Source organism: Zootoca vivipara, chromosome 1, assembly GCF_963506605.1.
Source record: "Zootoca vivipara chromosome 1, rZooViv1.1, whole genome shotgun sequence".
NCBI classification, from domain to species: Eukaryota; Metazoa; Chordata; class Lepidosauria; order Squamata; family Lacertidae; genus Zootoca; species Zootoca vivipara.
In genome coordinates, this window is record NC_083276.1 from 50,096,524 (window position 1) to 50,116,635 (window position 20,112).

A 20,112-nucleotide genomic window follows, 5' to 3' on the forward strand; every position below is an offset into this window, starting at 1 on the left:
TAAAAGACATCTGAAGGCAGCCCTGTTTAGGGAAGCTTTTAATATTTAATGCTGTATTGTTTTAATATTCAATTGGGAGCCGCCCAGAGTGGCTGGGGAGACTCAGCCAGATGGGCGGGGTATAAATAATATATTATTATTACTACTATTATTATTATTAATAGTTTTTATGTGTTTTTGAAGAATGGCTTTTCGTTTGAGCTCCTGGACCTGTTAACCTTGGCTGCACATTAGAGATGGGCCTTTCCTCACACACAGGGTGCCATATTATGAAAGATTATCAAAGTCCACCCCTGCCCCTCTCCTAAGGAAAGGTACATAGTACCAGTGCTATTTTTCTAGAAAAAAAGTGGTGCAGGAGCTTACCATGAACTTCTCCCTTGTTCTCTTAGAATGGCAATTATTATAAATTAATTTGGAGATGGTATTTAGCACTAGTCAGATTAAATCAAATAAACAAGGAATATTTGGTGTTATGTTGGAGGGGATGCCAGGAAACCGGGAATTATGTTCACATGTGGTGGGGGTGTAAATATGTAAAAAATAATAATTGGAAAAGGTGTTTAAGGAGATAACAGAAATCACTGGGTTAAAGCTGACCAAAAGTCCAGAGGTAGCATTATTATCAATTTACGATGGGGTAGAAGGTTCAAAAGCTATGAAGGACTTGCTCACAAATTTATTGACAGCTGCACAAATTATTATAGTTAGGAAGTGGAAGTGGCAAGCAGAATATAAAACAGAAGAATGGTATAAAGAGGTGTGGGATATAGCTATTAATGATAAATTAACATGTGTCATTAAGGTAAGACAGGGAATATGCAGGAGAAATGATTTTGAGGAGATATGGAGGGTGTTTGTAGAATTTGTACTGTTAAAACAGAAAGGGGTCAAACCATCATAAGAGGTGTTTAAATTTTGGGAGGTTGGATAGTTGTAATGGAATGGTCTCGGTGGTGTGTACATCTTTATTCTTATTCATTTATGATTATTACTTTGTAAAAAAAATAAAAGAGAAGAATGGCAATGGTACCCACCTGAGAGGTGCCGGAGCTGAGCTCTGATGAGCTCTGGTTGGGAAAAAAAAGCCCTGCATAGTACCAAGGCTGGACAAGTTATTTTGGCACCTGAATCAGAAAATCCCACAAGCACTGTTTCCCAGCAGAAAAAAAATACTGTACGCTATTACTATAACTAACAAGTTGCTTGTTCTCTGTGATGTCCAAAATCAGCTGCCACCTCGCTCTGACTTTTACCTAGCACTTTAAATATGCTTTCTATGGACTCGTCTGCACTAAACATTTAAAGCAGTATTATACCACTTTAAACAGTCATGGCTTCCCAACCACCCCTGCCCAATAATTCTGGAGGCTGTAATTTGTCAAAGGTGGGGCATGGGGGTCTCCTGACCTAACAAATCTCAGTACCCTTAACAAACTACATTTCCCAGGAGTCTTTGTGGAAAGCGGGGACGGTTTAAAGTGGTGTGTTACTGCCATAAATGCATACTGTAGATGGGGCCCAGTATGCAGCCCCGGAAGGCAGGTCCCTTGTTATTTCTATGTTATAAAGAAAGGAACTGAGGTTGAGAGGTGTGAAGCTTGCCAAAGGTCAATGTTCATGGTGGAAAAGGAACTTGTACTCTGATCCAAATTCAGTGCTCTGCACTGGCTCTCACAGAGTTGTAGAAGATGCCGAAATGCAAAGTCTAAGTTTGCATACAAAGCGGCTTCTTCCCCCCACCAAAAATGGCACACTTTCAGTTTTAGCAATCTCCCTACCACCACCTACATCAATAAGAGCCATAAATTTAAACAAAAAGAGCCCACCAGAACATTCTAATTCCTTTAAAAATATGAAGGGAGTGTTGTATAAGACATAAGACAAGTGAAGGAGCTAAATGGTGGACCCAAGAGTGAAATTAGATATTATGTAATTTACATCTCCAGTCCTTGCTGGCTGATTCCCCCTTGCCCCAATAAGTAACCAGTACAGAATGGGACTGTGATATGAAAAGATAGTTTTCTTTATCTTCAGATGAACACTTTCAGCATTTCTATTGTTATTTTTTATTGCATTTCTTGTTTTATAATTATATTTTTATTTTTATTCTACCGTAAAGTGATTTAGGACGCCTTTTGAATGTTGTGAAATGATACATAAATATAATAAACAAAACTAAAACTAAGCTTTGCCCTGCCTCAGGCTTGATCTAAATCAGAAAAGGGCACACCTGCAATTTGTAATAAACAAAAGTATTATTTTCTGGTGAAGTCAGATATTGCCACAGTAACAAATGGGTTCATTACTTCCCTGCTGAAAAATGGTCAGAAACCTCTGCTGGCACAAGAATGCAATAGGTAGGATGCTGATGGGACCACATTTTTGATCTCCATGTTACATCTGAATTGTGTCAAGTTTGTTGGCTTCCCAACTTGTTTCCAGATCCATTTGAAAGTGCTAGCTTTGGCCTTTAAATATCTAAATGGTTTAGGACACAGACTGTGCTTTATTGATTATTGCTGTGTTTTGATTGTGTGCAGCTTTAGAACTTTGAAAATGCTGTGAAACTGAAAGGTATGAATAAAAAAAATCCTAAGCTACATTTCCCAGCTCTATCTTGTAAAACAAATATACAGTGGTACCTCAGTTTACAAACAAAATTGGTTCCGGAAGTCTGTACTTAACCTGAACCGTACTTAACCTGAAGCGAACTTTCCCATTGAAAGTAATGGAAAGTGGATTAATCCGTTCCAGACAGGTCCGCGGAGTACTTAAACTGAAAATACTCAAACCGAGGCGTACTTAAACCGAGGTATGACTGTAACAGACATAATTTAAACCAACCCTCTACTGTTCTACAGCCCCCTCCAGAATTTCCTAAGATTTCATAGGAAAACAGATGCACAGTTTACAGGGCTCATGTGACTTAGCTAAAACTCCATGAGGAATTGAAAGTATCAAGAACAGAAAGTAGGAGAGAAAGGCTCAAGAAGTGAGTAGGAAGTAGTGGTGGTAAGTGTTGTGACGTGGGGTTTGTGATTTCAGCTCTCTTGACAAAACATGCTGGAGACAGTTCTCTAGTAACAGCTCTTTATTAAAGTGAACAAGACTGACTGTGAGGGCAGGAAGGCTACATTTATAGGGACAGGGGACTGGCTAGGAAGGGATACATTTTGGAGGGAACAATATCAGGCAATCACAGTGCTGCCTTTTGGAGGGAACCAATAAGACAGAGGATCCAAATACAGCAGCTTAAATGAACCAATAGTAGCTGTACCCTCTGGAACCAAAAGGCAGTTACTTTATCCTAATGCAAATACAGACAATAATAATACAGATATAAAATCCTTTGACTCAATACACAACACCCCTCCCCCCCTAGTGAGCACAGCAGACGTAATCCCTCAGGTACTGTGGGGTCCTACAACTTCTACCTGATCTCCTGACAACAGGTGTTGCAGGTTCTGGATTGGGTGTTACCTGTGGTGGAGGGGCTGCTATAGGGGTTTCGTCAGGAACAGATGGAGTCCCAGACATCTCAGGGTCCCCTACCTGTACCTCGTCATCCTGAGGATTAGCAGACCCTGGTTCATTTGCTGAAGCCCCTGGTGACTGCACCTCTGGGCCATCTTCACTCTGGTCTTGCAGCTGTGCGTCATTAGCCAGGGATGAATTATCTGACTCCTCCCTGCTGAGCGCCCGGCGCCTCAGCTGATCTATATGTCTCTTCCAAACTTGCCCATTTTCCAAGGTCACATAATAGGACACAGGTCCACTAGCCCGGGTGATCACACCGGCCACCCACCGCGGACCTCGTGAATAGTTCCTCACCCAGACCAGATCTTCAGGGGCGAGATACCTTGTTGTGTCAGTCTCAGCCTGGGGGGTTGCTCTTGAATTACGGTTTGGCATTTTATCTGGGTGGACATAATCCAGCACCGTTACCAGTCTTCTACCTAAGAGCAGCTCGGCTGGCGACTTGCCCGTCGCAGTACACGGCGTCGCATGCTGCAAAAATAACATTCGCGCAATGCGAGCCGACCAGTTACCCTCCATTAAGCGCGCAATGGATTCTTTGGCTGTTCGTACCATGCGCTCAGCCTGCCCATTGGAGGATGGGTGAAAGGGCGCGGATGTGACCCCTCTTATGAAGTTATCAGCCAAGAATGCCCTGAATTCTTGGGATACAAAAGCTGCCCCATTATCTGATACAATGGTCTCAGGTAACCCGTGGGTTGCAAACAGCTGCCTCAACACCTTGATTACGGCAGCTGATGCCATGCTAGGGACCATCGCCACTTCTAACCATTTGGAATATGCATCAACGATAACCAAAAAGACCTTCCCTTGGAATGGCCCAGCAAAATCTATGTGCAGCCGGCTCCAGGGAGCCCTGGACTGCTCCCACCAGTGGACTGGTGCTCTGGCCACTTCTGGCCGCACCTCTTGGCATGCCTTGCATGTTCGTACCCATTGTTCTATGTTCTGGTCCATTCCAGGCCACCACACATAACACCGGGCTAGCGACTTCATCCTGACCATTCCTGGGTGTCCCATGTGAAGCGTCTCAAGAACCCTGTTTCTCAGTGGTGCTGGGATGATCACCCTATCTCCCCATAGGAGACAACCCTTATGCATGGACAATTCGTGCTGCCTTGTCGCATAAGGCCTGAATTTTTCTTCATGCGGACCACCTGGCCACCCCCTCCCCACCCAAGTGAGCACACGGGAGAGAACAGCATCTTTCCTCGTTTTCTCAGCTATATCAGTAGCTGTTACAGGAGCCCCCGGAAGTGTTTCTAGCATCATAATGTGCTCCGCCGGAGCAGGATCCTCATTGCTCCCGCCAGGAAGGGGCAATCGACTCAGCGCATCAGCGTGGCACAACTGTTTCCCCGGCACATGGGTCAAGGTGTACTGGAACCCATTCAGGAATATTGACCAACGCAACATTCTGGGGGAGAGAATTTGTGGCGTTTGTTTGTTTGGGTTGAACAACCCTAACAGTGGTTTGTGGTCCGTTTCAATGGAGAAATGGCGACCGTACAAATAATCATAGAACTTTTTGATTCCTGACACAATTGCTAGTGCCTCTTTATCAATTTGAGCATAGTTGCGCTCCGTGGGTGACAACGTACGGGAATAGAAAGAGATGGGCTTTTCCGACCCATCCGGTTCCCTATGACTCAGCACAGCCCCCAGGCCGTATTGAGAGGCATCACATGCCAGGACCAGCGGCTTCGACTCATCATAATGAGCAAGGACGCTCCTGCTACTCAGCATTTCTCGCAAGGAGTCAAAAGCCTTCTGCTGCTCCCGCCCCCATCGCCACACAGTCTTTTTATGCAAAAGTCTATGTAATGGTTCAGCTACCGAAGCTTTCTGGGGTAAGAATGAATGATAAAAGTTGATAAGTCCCAGGAATGACTGCAACTCCGTCTTGTTCTGTGGTCGTGGTGCCTCGATGATGGCCTTAATCTTAGCATCTGTGGGGTGGATGCCTGATGCATCAATTTTAAACCCCAAGAAATCCACAGTTGGCACCCCAAAACTGCATTTTTCTTTTTTCAGTTGCAACCCCACCTCCTTGAACTTGAGCAACACTGCACGGACACGCGCAACCAGTTCCTGTGGGTCTTTTCCAGCAATCAAAACGTCATCAAAAAATGGCAAGACCCCCGGCAGACCCCTTAACAGGCGTTCCATGAGCCCTTGAAAAATCCCTGGGGCCACACAAACTCCGAACTGTAATCTGTTAACTCTGAACGCCCCTTTATGTGTGACAATAGTCTGTGCTTCCGCTGATTGTGGGGTTACTGGCAGCTGTTGGTAAGCTTGTGCCAGGTCAATTTTGGCGAACACCTTGCCCCCAGCCAGTTTAGCCAACAGATGTGATACGACTGGAATGGGGTATGAGTTTCCCCTGAGTGCCTTATTGATAGTACATTTGTAATCTGCACATATCCTGACTTCCCCATTTGCTTTAAGGGGCGTGACGATTGGAGTCTCCCACTTAGCAGAGTCCACGGGTGAGAGAACTCCCTGCTTGACCAATTTATCCAGCTCTGCCTCGATCTTGGGTTGCAGTGCAAATGGCACTCGCCTTGGTTTGAGTCGGATTGGGGCCACCCCGGGGTCCAACTCAAAGTCAACTGGGGGCCCTTTATAACAACCCAGTTTTCCATTAAAGAGACCAGCAAATTCCTTGCATAATGCCTCGCTCATCTCAGGGCAGGTTTGGATTGAATTAAGCCCTGAGATACTCAGTCCCAGGGCGGGGAACCAGTCAGTGCCCAGGAGACTGGGGCGACTGCCCTTCGCAATCACCAGTTTGAGTACAGCCTGTTTGTCCCGGAACTGTACTCTCACGGCACACATTCCCATAACATGGATGCGGCCTGCTGAGTACGACTGCAAGGTTGCCGGGAAGGGCTCCAGAGGGGGCAACTTACCCCTGGGGAAGAATGTCTTCGCAGTCTGGTCCGACACGATGGTGAATGCAGATCCGGAGTCCACCTCCATGTCGCACTGCTGACCCTCAATCTTCACCTTGACGTGTGCCTTGCCTTGCGCTGGAAACTGCACGGCCCTCCCGTTGATCTCCGTTACGTAGTGGCAGTCCTTTAGAAAACGAGGTGCTGTGGGTGGTCTGCGATGCTCCAGTCTAGGTGCTCCTGTCGCTCCCGACGCCGCCGATCTACAGACCCTGGCGATGTGACCCGTCTTTCCGCACGTCCGGCACATAGCATCCCTGAAACGACAACTCTTCCGCTCATGGTTTCCGCCACAACCTGGGCAACTGCCTCGGCGATCTTTGTGCACTGTGCAGGCCTGACGCACCAACTCAACCCCACGGACTGGGCTCTGGCTCGGAGTAGCCTCTAGCTCATCCATGGCATGCGCAACTTCTATCTGTGGCTTAGTGGCCTTGCGACTGGCATCAAGCTCCTCTCTTTCATAATTCTCCGTGGCGGTGGCCTCCTTCAAGGCTGAAGCAAGGGTAACCTCTTCTTTAGCCACGATGCGTCTTCTGGCTTTCTTGCTGCTCAGACCACCAATAAACCGATCCAGGAGAGTCTCTTCCAGATTTTGGAAGCCGCAGTGCTGAGCGAGCTTCCGGAGTTCAGCCAGAAATGCGGATACAGACTCCCCAGCATGCTGCTGCCTCTTATGGAACTCCATCCGCCGGGCCATCTTGGTCTCAGTAGGCGCCAAGTGGCTTGTTAGGCAGGCAAGAATATCTTTGAGAGATGTCTCACTCAGCTTCGCTGGAGCAAGTAATGCCTTGGCCAGCTTGAAGGTCTCGGGCCCACAGTAGCTCAGGAATGTGGCCCTTCTTTTGCTGGCATCGGTGATCCCTTGAGCCACTGCAAAGAACTCGAAGCGTTCGACGTAGTCTTCCCAGGTGTGGGGCTCTGATGGCTGGAAGGGCTCCAATACCCTTGGACTCTCCATTGTCCTAGCGGGCAGGGTCGTCTTCTCAGCTGGCCAGTGAGTCTTGTTCTCAGCTGCAATCCGGACTCTGAGGCAGGGTTGTGTTTAACCGCTCCTCAGCATTCCGGATCCCATCCTCGTCGCCAGTTGTTGTGACGTGGGGTTTGTGATTTCAGCTCTCTTGACAAAACATGCTGGAGACAGTTCTCTAGTAACAGCTCTTTATTAAAGTGAACAAGACTGACTGTGAGGGCAGGAAGGCTACATTTATAGGGACAGGGGACTGGCTAGGAAGGGATACATTTTGGAGGGAACAATATCAGGCAATCACAGTGCTGCCTTTTGGAGGGAACCAATAAGACAGAGGATCCAAATACAGCAGCTTAAATGAACCAATAGTAGCTGTACCCTCTGGAACCAAAAGGCAGTTACTTTATCCTAATGCAAATACAGACAATAATAATACAGATATAAAATCCTTTGACTCAATACACAACAGTAAGAATGACCCATATTATATCATCTGATGAGTGAGAAACAGTATGATTCTACCGTCCTGATGGCTTTCCAGCACCAATGGGGAACAGAAAGACCTTTATTTTTACATTCAGACCACAAAACACTGATACACAAAGGACCCTCCCATTTTAAAACTGCGAACAGAATGCTAATGAATTTTCTTACAAATAATTGTCATCATGACCTTATATATGTTACCATTTTATTTTTTAAAAGTTAATTCTTTTTAAGGTATGAAAGGATCAATGACAGAAAAATAATAACCCTTTTCTGGTTTTCCAACCCTACAGGGAACATTGTTAAAGGGAAAGGACGAAATACTGTACAGCTTGAGCATGCCTATCTTTATTACAATAATGGTTAATAAACAAAGCTGCATATTACATGCATCCTATTATATGCACTAAGGAATATCACAATAAGATGTCCACACCTATGTCATTAATGATATCAGCAATTTATTTCATTTATATCTCAGGCCGTAGATTTCAGAGCAACTCAAGCAGCACATTGAAAGACGTTGTAGGACAGTGATCTGATGCAGACTTCATTGGGAGCAGCAGCAACTATTAGTGGATTCAGTGGGACTTATTTCCAAGTAAATCCACGCTTATCTACAGAATGAATATATTAGTTTTATAGCACTTTTACAGCCATGGAATTGTCTGAGCAATCCTAGTGACTGTAGTATGGTAAGAATGATTGCAATTATTTTAGAAATTCCTGGTCCACACTCTCCATTACAGAAGTACATGCCTTTGGGGGAAAGAAACAAGGAATCAGATTTTAAAAAATTCATTCAGTAGCACCTTAAAGACCAACTAAGTTTTAATTTTGGTATGAGCTTTTGTGTGCATGCATACCAAAATAAAAACTTAGTTGGTCTTTAAGGTGCTACTGAAGGAATTTTTTTATTTTGTTTCGACTCAGACCAACACGGCTACCTACCTGTAACAAGGAATCAGATTAAGACTGCAGATACCTGAGAGGAAGCCCTATTGAATATGATGGGGCTTACTTTAAACTGTATATATTTCCACTGCACATTTTTTAGTAAAGATTCACCTGTTGGGTTTAAACCCCTTTGTTTTCTGGGAAACAGCTGTTGTGCATACTTGACCTAAGTAACTGCTAGGGAAGTCTTGTTTTCTACACAGCTAGTGTAACCACTGCCATTGCAGGTGCTGTGTGGAATGTGGCTGCATGAATGTCAGGAAAGGAGATGTACTTTAAAAGAAGACAATTTAGAGGCTAAGTGTTTCTCTACACTATGTACAGTGCACGAAAACTTATTATGTAACGAACTGAGTGATAAACATCAGCAAATTTGCTTTCTCATCTGTTGCAACATTCTCTCGGTTTGAGAGCATTTTAGATAGATGATAGATGATAGATAGATAGATAGATAGATAGATAGATAGATAGATAGATAGATGATAGATAGATAGATGACATAAAATGAACTGTGTGTTCCCGTTTCCAGCACTGGGCTACATTTCTCTCCAGATTCTGGTGGTGGTGGTGGTGGTGGTTGAACAAGGGTGTGCTTATTTCATCAATCAAGACAATGTCACTACACTGGTGTTCAAGGGAACTCAGTGAAAGTGGCTGGCAGTATATTCAAGACAAACAAAGAAGTTTTTTCCCCAGACAGCACATAATTAACTTATGAAATTCACTTCCATTGGACATGGATAGTTCTAAAAGGGCATTAGGCAAATTCATGGAGGACAGGCAAATTCATGGAGGACAGGTCAACCAATGTCTATTTGCATGATAGCTGAGTGGAGCCTCCAGCTTGAGAGGCAACATACCTTAGAATGCCAAATGCCAGAACAAATGACAGGAGGGCTCTGCTAATGCTTTGTTTGTGGGCTTCCTGAAGGTATTTGGCTGGTTACGGATGGAAATAGGATACTAGACAAGATGGACTTTTGTCTAATCCAGCAAGGCTTGCTTTATTTTATTATGTTCTTAATTGCACCCCATCCCTTTCCAAGAGACCAGGATATCATGCTGTTGGTGCTGGGTCCATGCTAATGCAACTATAGCACACACACACACACACACACACACACACACACCACAAACATGTATGGGATTTAATATCATCTGATAAAATCTTGCATTTGAAGAGTGGGTAAAAAATTCATGAGATCTGTGGGAATTTACTCAGGAATGAATGTGGGATACCTTGACTACGAACAGCATTTATGTTCAGATGAATGCCACAATACCTAATAGGTGTGATCCAGCTTTAACAAAATCAGTGGAATGGTTGTAACGGATTTCTTTTAGAGATATTTTGAACCCGGAGCATGCAGAAATCCCAAGGCAGTATTTACATTGTGCTTTGGGGTGCTTTAAATAATGGTGCTGTGAGCTAATTTAAATGCTTAATGTGAAGCATTTTAAGGAGTGCACTAGGCTGTGATGTTGAAAGAGCCATAGCTTACAGTGGCAGCGGCAGAAGCAGCACCAACAGGAGACTGGCTCCAACAGTATCTACAGAAACAGTCGCACTAAGAAGGGTGTTTCCCATTGATGTACAGCAACAATTCTCAAATATTCTCCCCTGAGGACCATTTGAAAATTGCTGTGGGTCTCAGTGGACTACTTAATAAACTTCTGTTGTTCTACAAAGCACATACATAATTTACGTTTTAATAACTACAGTCTTGCCTTTGGAAAGAGATGGATCCTCCTGTTTTGTTGAGCAACGCACTGTGATCACTGTCACCGGGGGGGGGGGGGAATACTGTAAAAAGTGCAGCTGTTCTTGACTGTTCCACAACTTTTCCTGAATGGAGCTCATGAGCCACAAGTTGTCCACAGAACACAATCAGAGGCAGACTTTAAGCTCTAAAATTCAGTGTGTCCCCGTCCCCCCACCTCTCACGCTTTATTCTGCAGCATTGTTTTGATGCCCCCTGCATCAGAGCAACTGTACCAGTCATGCTACCCTAAAATCGCCTCTGACACAGTTTGAGACTTTCTGCTCTGTAGAGTACACTTGTTGGCCCTCGGGCTGCCAGGTGGTATCAGTTTTAAACTTAAGACTGTGCTCCCAATGTTCTATCAGCATGTTAAATGTGACTTGTTGAAGATCTTAGTAAAGACCTTCGCCAATTGATCTGCACAGCCCCCCAACACCCTTCCTGTGATACCATCAGGTCCAGCAGCCTTCCTTGGATTCACCATCCTCCATACCTGTCTCACCTCATGCTCCTTTACAGTGAATGTGTGGCTGAAAATGTGTGGGGTTTTTTGTTTCTTGTTTTTGTTTTTATGGGATAGCATCCAATTCCATTGTAATTACACAATGACAATAAAGAAATCTAATCTAATCTAATTTAAGGAGCTGTAAGGATACTTGGGAAATTTCTTGCTACACATCTGCACATTTAAGAGACCGTGCATGCTACATCTTGAGCACACCACCCTTCACCAATAAACAGGAGAATGGCATTCAGCCTGTGCCAGTTCCAAACAATCGACACGACTCACAGAAACCATAGAATTGTAGAGTTATAAGGGACCCCAAGGGTCATCTGGTCCAACCCCCTGCAATTCAGGGATATTTTGCCCAACATGGGACTTGAACCCATGACCCTGAGATTAAGAATCTCATGCTCTACCAACTGAGCCATCCCATGTGGGAGCATAACTGCTCAGTCTTTGCTGCACAGTGGTAGGGGGAAGGTGTCTTTTCCAGGGGCACTTAATGTGTTTAACTGTGTCCTGCAGCAGTGAACATGGAATGTAGAAAATCCTGCCTTATGCACCTGCCTTTGTAGCATTTTAAACCACGCTTTATAATGATATAACAGATTCTGAGTGTACATTCTTACTGACTTAAGATTTGTAGGTTTTAAATTCCATTATTATGCATTGCATATATCATAACACAAGAGTTTCTAACAGATTAGAACGTATGTACTACTTTAGAATGTATGTATCACTTTAGAATGTTTAAGCCTCCTCCCATGCGTTTTCTCAGTATCATTCAGTGGCAATGAAAACATTTGGAACTGCAGGTGCAGGTTTCTGCCAGAAGATGGTGCAAGGTTCCATAATGGAAAGGTGAGTTGTGGGGGATGCATGACTTGTCAGAACATTGATTGAGGCCATGTAGAGATTGTGAATGGTGGGCGGTAAACCCGGGAAGCGCATGATTGAACCCAAGCTGCTCTGGTTATCAGAATAGCATGTTTCTGTCATCTACAAACCCATCTGACACACTGAGAATTTCTCACAATGCCTGCTTTTGAATCTTTTAACTGTTATTTTGCTGCTGTTTCTCCATAAGCTGCTTTTGTTGTCTTTCGAAGGCCAGGTATGCGCTAAAAAACAAATGAACACATAAATTTCATGTCCCACCATAATCACTGCTAAACTTTTGTAGACCCTAAGCTGCTGAATTTGCTCTGTGACAAAAGCCAAGGTCCCTGCTAGAATCTGCTGGAAGGCATGAGAAATCCTGTTAAGAATTCTCCAGTTCCCGGATCTCTTGGTGTGTTCATCATGGACAGAGATTCTTCCTGAGAAGGACAGTCCTCCCATTCTAGTCCATCCATTCTTTTCTGGCCACAGAATGTACCGTACTGCCGATCCAAAATGTATACTTGTACTGTCAAGCCTGTGCAATTTGCAAAGAACCTGGGAAATTCTGGGCAGCAGTTGGCTTGTTACACTTTCTTGCACACAAAGCCGGATAATATTATGACAAGCAACAGAGATCAGTTCAGTTGGCCCAGATAAGACAGCCAACAAGCACACATTTCAGAAAGGTTCCCACCATCCCGCCCACCTTATAGGGCAACCTGTAGATTTTTGGTGCTAGTCCTTCTCAATCAACAACAAATCGAGCATCAGCCAGTGGTTAAGCTAAAGCCAGACAGATTGTTCCTGCCCTCTGTTATGCATCTGAAAATGCTAAGCGCAGGAAGCAGTGCCCACCAGCTGAGAGGGGAGGACAGAACCATATGCAGCCTGGCAGAGAAGAACAGACTCCCAAGCAAAGGCCAACCGACTGAATGAAGAGGTGGGATTGGCAGGAAGAGAGCACAACAGAGATGTGCACCATGTGTTGGTTCCTGCAGGCTGCCCAATAATCCCGTTGGGAAAGTTTCCAGCCAAAGGAAGGAGGAAGCATTAGCAAGTGAAGCCATCTGCCAGGGGAAGAGGAAAAACATGGGGGCGGCTACCTCCAAATTGTTCAGCTACCTAAACTATCTGAAGAAACAAGTGGGCTCAGAAAAGATCCTGACAAAGCCAGGCTCAAGCTGGAAGATATAGCAGCCTCTTGCACTGGGGGAGTCAATCATGTACAGCAAGGCCTGGCCTTATTTTAAGAGGAAAAAGCAAGAGAAGAGTGAGCTGCAGTGAGTGCTAGTGAGACACAAAGTCAGAAGACTCTGTACGTTTCAGAGGGTGCTTTCCCAGGCCTCACCCAGGCATAGGCAAATTTGGCTCTCCGTATATTTTGGGACTACAATTCCCATCATCCCTGACCACTGGTCCTGTTTGCTAGGGGTGATGGGAGTTGTAGTCCCAAAACAGCTGGAGAGCCGAGTTTGCCTATGCCTGCCCACCAGGTCTCACCAAGAATCCCAGAACCTGTTCATTTCCTATTTCTTTGAGCATGCGATATATACTGTATGTATATATTTTGCCTAAGTCAACAATTCCCTTGCCTCGTGCCCTGCTGGAACTCTTGCAAACTAGATGCACAAAGAGCTGAGTCCAATCATTACACATCAGCTGCTACGAATCTTTCAGGCAGCACCAGGTCTGTGAATAATAATAATAATAATAATAATAATAATAATAATAAATCTGCAGCAGTGCCCAGCGAGTAATGCAAGAGTGTGAACTTGCTCCCTTCGGTCCCCATTGATTTCCCACCTGTGCCAGAATGGGCAAATCTCACTCTTTGGGGGTTGTCAGTTGGCACCGGGTCTTGGAAAAAGCAGCGTTGTCCAAGTTGAAGGGCAACACAGCAGTTGTATTCATGAAGCACTGTCCTGTGAACACTTTTTCTTCTTTTTTCTTTAAGAGATGCTGAAACACAGGCTCACGTCAAAGAGCTGCAGACACAGATTGGTGGGAGCAAATGGGGATTTGGTTATGCTATTCTATGAAGCCTGATTAACATGATTTAAAAAGGATTCAAAGGGAAGGCTTTATGAGTTCATCAAACTCCCTTCCCATAAAGCATCCATCCCATCTGCACATGTCTTCCCACCTGGGAGCTGAGGATGTAACTCCTGCATCTCATTTCCCAGCCCACAAACACAATGACAGCAGTGTTCCAGGCTTCACCGTTGTCAAAGTGGCACACAGCAAGGCCACTGAGACTTCATGCCATGCAGCAGCAGGGACAGCTCACAGTAGGAGCCCCGCATCCTGGCTGCACAAAGTGCCTTTGTTTAGCAGGATTGCGCCTGTTTACGATGGGAGTGCTTGGCACAGGCCATGGCTACTGGGATATTGATCAGGCTGAAGGAAATGATGAGGCTTTTGTGGATAAGATTTGAAATGGAGCGGGGAGTACGTCCTAGTTGGTTCCAGCAGGGCAGGACTTTGGGGCAGATGTCTAGGGCTCCATTCAGCAGAATGCCTAAGAGGGCTGATCAGCAGGGCTGGCTTATCAGATTTTGAGATGAAGTAATACTAGCACCTAAGGGAAAGTGGGTGGGATAAGACCATTAAGTCCAGAGTCTGAAATTAGCTAACTGTACCACTGAGCACATCAAACCCTGTAGAGATAATTATCTTTCAATGTGATACAGTTGGCAGGTTGCAAGCTTTTGAGCTTTGTACTTTGTTCTGAAAACAAGAATGCCAAGGTAATCCTAGTACTGCACAAAATAAAGCTGACTTCTGCAGACCCACCTATTATTTTGCACACTGTATTGTTCAACTTGTGAAATGTGTGGCCTTTTCCTGTTCTGGGGAAAGAGGGGAGTTTTGGAACTCACACGGGCATATTTTAAAGGTCTAAACAGCCTATATTTTCATGCTTTACTTTGCCACATATTTTGTTATTTTAAATCTCTGCTGGGGTTCTCTCAGCAAAGAGTGTTTTCCCCCAACCTGGATCCTGGTATGAAGGAATTCATTAACAGACAGACAGACAGACAGACAGATAGATATAGATTTCTCTTGCACCAATATAATGCACATTGGTGAAGGCACCTCCACCCCCTCTCTGATGTACACAACATGCAAGAGAGGAACGACCTTGCTGAATTTTAATCTGCAATTGTGTACATAGCCTCAGTTTACTGAAATGTCTTCAGGCTTTGACCACTCACTTTAAAAACTATTTCTGAAGGTGCATAAAAGCTTGAAAGCTAAGAGTCTCTTATGCCAGGAACCTTTCATCTGGAAGCACCCTTAGGTTACTGAATTTGGCGCTCCATGACAATGTCTGTGCTTGTTCTACCTGTGGAATAGCAGAATCATAGACTATATACAGCCCTGCTCCTTGGGCTACAAGAGGTAGTGAAAGAGCTAGGGCTTTGCAAGTATTTCATTGGGTCTGTGTGATAGATAGCAAGCTCATTGTACTAGGTTTTTCTTCCTCATACTCCTCCACCAATATTTAGAAACGTTCTCTGGGCTGTCTTGTGATCTTTCTTGTGATCTTCTTTATCTCTGTGCTCCCCCTCAGAACTTCAGAATTTGTAAACTCATGGTCTGAGCTTAAAAAGTGCTACATCACTGCATGAAACAGCTGAGTCTGTGGTTCTCATTGCAAAGGCATAAGTGATGTGTTCACATCAGCACAGACTACAATCCCACCACTGGTATTGCAACACTGTCACCCTCCCTGCTGTGATAACTTGTCAAGCACGTGAAGACAAAAAGGAAACTCCAATTGACCGGGAACCAAATTGTCATGACTTTGTGTAGTTAAGAGGTCCTCATGGAAAATTACATTTTGTGCTCAGGCAGTCTAAAGCAGATTTCTAAGACGCGAGTTATAAGTGACAGGTTACAAACCTCATTATTATTATTTTTCAATTTTTTCTAAATCTACATAACCTCATCTCTTCCCAGAACATCCCATTATGCCCCTTAAGAAGTGTCTCATTTGTTTCCCTGCTATTGTGTAACGAAAGCTACAGTCCTTCATAGAATCATAGAGTTGGAAGAGACCACAAGGGCCATCCAGTCCAACCCCCTGCCAAGCAGGAAACACCATCAAAGCATTCTTGACATATGGCTGTCAAGCCTCTGTTTAAAGACCTCCAAAAAAGGAGATGTAAGCCTTATCAAGATGTAAGCACCTCTGAACTCAGCAAGTTTCCATGTAAACATATTTAAGCTCACACTGGAGAGGGTTGGACTAGATGACCCTCAGGGTACCTTCGAGCTCTACAAATCTATGATTGTAAGTTCCACACTGTAATAGTTATGCACAGTAAACAGCTGCTACAGTGAAGCAGTAAACTCTGGAGAGCACAGGGTCAAAATAACCAGTGAATCCTAAACATTCCCATAAGCCTGGAAGTAGAATTAGATCCTACAAGAATGATTTCCATTTGGGGTAATTTCCAAGCCACCTTGGAAATTCCCATCAGGAAAAGAGGTGGGGGTATAAATAAAATATATTAGAATACATATATATATATATATATATATATATATATATATATATACACATACATATACATACATCTTTTTATTTGCATGCCTCTTTCCCATAGTTAAAACCATGCTCAAGGTGGCTTTCAACATGAAAAATCACATAATTCAAAACATAACAAAAGTAGTCATAAACAATAAAACAGAAAGTACACCACCAAATCTAATGATGATGATGATGATGATGATGATGGCTGCCAGCTCCAGAGAAACAGGCAGAGTAAGTGACAACACTGAACAAATATCCTGTCTTCTGTTCTGGGAGTTTTGGGGAGCAGAAGAGCTGCAGTGATGGTTACATCACGGGAGCAACCATAGTGTGGGATCTGTTGAAAGAGATGGCTGTTTGGGGAAATGGGTGAATCTTCTAGAATTCAGAGAATGAGTCTCTCTGGTTCATAGAATCATATAGTTGGGCTGTGTACACATTACCAGCTTGAAACACAGTTCGCTCATTCTTTTTCTCAGTTTGGATTGAAGCAAGCCTGGGGGGAAAGGCATCAAAATGCAGCACTTCTTAACAAATGACAGGATAGAAGTGGCTTGTGGCTAGCATCATGTGTAAAGGGACCCCTGACCATTAGGTCCAGTCATGACCAACTCTGGAGTTGCGGCACTTATCTCGCTCTATTGGCCGAGGGAGCCAGCGTACATCTTCCAGGTCATGTGGCCAGCATGACAAAGCTGCTTCTGGTGAACCAGAGCAGCACACGGAAATGCCGTTTACCTTCCCGCTGTTTATCTACTTGTACTTTGACGTGCTTTCGAACTGCTAGGTTGGCAGGAGCTGGGACCGAGCAACGGGAGCTCACCCCGTCATGGGGATTCGAACCGGCGACCTTCTGATCTGCAAGCCCTAGGCTCTGTGGTTTAACCCACAGCGCCACCCGCGTCCCAGCATCATGTGTATACTGCTTCCCAAACCAACAGTGGAAACCACACTGGATGCAGAATCAATAGGAGTGTTGGCCCAGCCTTGTAAGACCTTTATTCCAAACTTCGCAATTCAGAATATCCTCTATCAGATGAGGGCCTAACTTCTGCCTGAAAGACCTTGAGCAAGGGAGAGTGCCCACCGCTGGCAAGTGCCCTCCATGTCAAACTGCTCTGGCCATCAAGAAGTTTCTTCCTAATGTTCCTCTGAAATCTACCCTTAACTCTGTTAAATCTAACACTGCTCTCTGGGGCAGCTGGGGACAGGTATTTGCCCTCTTCTGTGTCACAGCCAAGTGCTGAAATAGGGCTGAAAAAGTGAAATAGCCTTCCTGGTGTCCCTGCACCTACCACAGGAATAGTTGATAAGCCTGAGAGATAAGGATAACAAGTAGGCTTGTGTTCCTGCAACTGCTGACCTCTAGTGCTAGTGCTTACTAGGTAAACAAACCCATCTGTTTGCAACATAAGGTGTAGAGGTAAGGAGGCCACCATGCAGGAAGAGTAAGGGATAGATGAGAAAAGTGATGCTTAGCTCCATGTGAAGGATCACATCAGGGGAAAGTGCCCAAAAGGGCATATAGAGAACCCTCGTCACACTTTTTGTGACATTTTGGTGGGTCCCAATAAAGACATTTCCCAACAGCGGATTTTGGGAGTTTATTATCCGCTGATAATATGCAATTATACATCTGAAGGCATCCCTGTATAGGGAAGATTTTTAATGTTAAATGTTTTATTGTGTTTTGATATATATTGGAAGCTGCCCAGAGTGGCTGGGGAAACCCAGTCAGATGGGCATGGTATAAAGAAAATTGTTGTTGTTGTTGAATAGGATGTCCCTATTTTCATCAGAGAAATGTTGGAGGGTATATTGTTCCCTACCATTTTACTCCACTCTAATAAGCACTTCTGGCAGTCTTGGCGGATAAGAGCCATAGGGCCTCTTCTACTAAAGGTGAAGTGCTGACTCCACCCTTTGAGAAATCTGATCTATTGGCACCAGGATTCTTTGCACCAGCCAAACTAGCCATAGACTTTGCTACTGGCTTCAGGAAGTGCTTTCCCTTGTGCTTGCAATACCTGAGAACGGTGAGGATTGTAATGGCTCAGGTCACAGTGAGGGATGCTGGGAGATTAATAGTCACAAATCCATGTTTTAAAAGTTGACTTCCACAGAGTCCTTTTTGAGCACTGGCGGATATCCCAAGCCCACAGTTATGCTTTGAGTATCATTTAGATTCCCGCCCCCGCCCCCGCCCTCCCACTGCAAGGTGATATTTTTCAGTCAACTGGTGATGAACGTTCACAAACATTCAGAGCCTCTGAATGGTTCAGCCCACACAATATGAATTCAGCGAGCCAGGCTGCCTCACTTGTGTGAGCTTGAAAACATGTTCAGCCTTTTGTCAGCTGTGGGGCAGAGGAATGAAAAAAGCACCCTTGTGGCAAGAAAATACGGGCACATGAATTTTAGCCATAATCGGCTGCTTCATCCAAGCACACAGTGTGTAACCTATATTATGCCGTACCTCACAATCCGTAAGAGGCATATACACATTTAATTTTTACATGCTGTACAATTTTGGGGGCAATTGCCACTCGCTTGCTGACACCGAGGGTCTCAGAAGTCGTTTGAATAATGTGAGGAAAAGTAGGGGGCCTTAATGAAATTTACAAACCCTCTCTTCCTAACACCTGCTAGACAATTACAGACAAATTGTGCCCCTGTACATTTCTAAAAACAGTAGCTAAGGGGGCTGTCGTAAAAGCTAAGGAGGGGGGCATGCCCCAGTGTAATCGAAGCACCGCTTGTCTCCCTCACAGATTATGAAATCCTTCCATGGTTATGCTACCCACGCAGCAGCCTACCTAGTTTTGTAATGTGCAATATGGCAATTAGTGAAACTAGTGGCCAATTAGTGGGCCGAGAGGCTTTTGTCTCACTTGCTTCTCTGAATGACTTCCCCAAATCCCCCCCAGTGAATCAGTGCTAAAATCAGGTATATAAACATGAAACCTACTTAGGTTCTTATTGTAGCCGCTTCCGCAAAGGCTGGAGCCAGCGAGCCTTGCAAATCCATTGCTGCTAAGAGGCTTGGCTCGGGAAGTGCTATATATAACCTGCTCCGGCAGCCCACGCTCCCCCCACCAGAGACACCTACACACACACCACATTCTCTCTATTTCTGGAAGAAACATTTATTTCCAAGTCCTTAAAAATATCAAGGGTGCTTTTTTCCTCCTCCTTCTTCCAGAGGCTTTACGCAAAAGGCTGGTGCTGCCACCCTCCACCCTTCTTCCGGCTGGGGGAGCAGAGCAGGCAGAGGACTGGAAGGAAGTGCCCATAGGCAGTTAACATGACGTGAAATGTGGGGTCTCAGACAAGCTGAGGAAATTTTGCCTTCGCAGCAGTTGTATCCCAATCAGCCATCCTCTTTCCAGGGAGCCTTTTGCTAATCCTCATGCCAACCCCCCCACACTGCAAAACAGTAAAGTAAAGGTAAAAGGTAAAGGACCCCTGGACGGTTAAGTCCAGTCAAAGGCGACTATGGGGTTGCAGCGCTC

At 44.7% G+C, this 20,112-nt stretch overlaps 2 protein-coding genes across 2 annotated transcripts in view; both read right to left on the reverse strand.

Annotated features, from left to right (window-relative positions):
• Positions 1–20,112, reverse strand: part of DGKZ (diacylglycerol kinase zeta) — a 142,893-nt gene that overhangs the window by 116,971 nt on the left and 5,810 nt on the right. The window lies entirely within an intron of this gene.
• On the reverse strand, positions 1,019–13,753 carry LOC132592151 (uncharacterized protein K02A2.6-like). The gene has a single exon (XM_060274540.1). The coding sequence runs from the start codon at positions 7,456–7,458 to the stop codon at positions 3,382–3,384; it is 4,077 nt and encodes a 1,358-aa protein (XP_060130523.1). The 5' UTR covers positions 7,459–13,753; the 3' UTR covers positions 1,019–3,381.

What these genes read in the sequence shown, in the direction of transcription:
- LOC132592151 (XM_060274540.1), bottom strand. Translation starts at nt 7,458, where the DNA reads ATGGAGAGTCCAAGGGTATTGGAGCCCTTCCAGCCATCAGAGCCCCAC.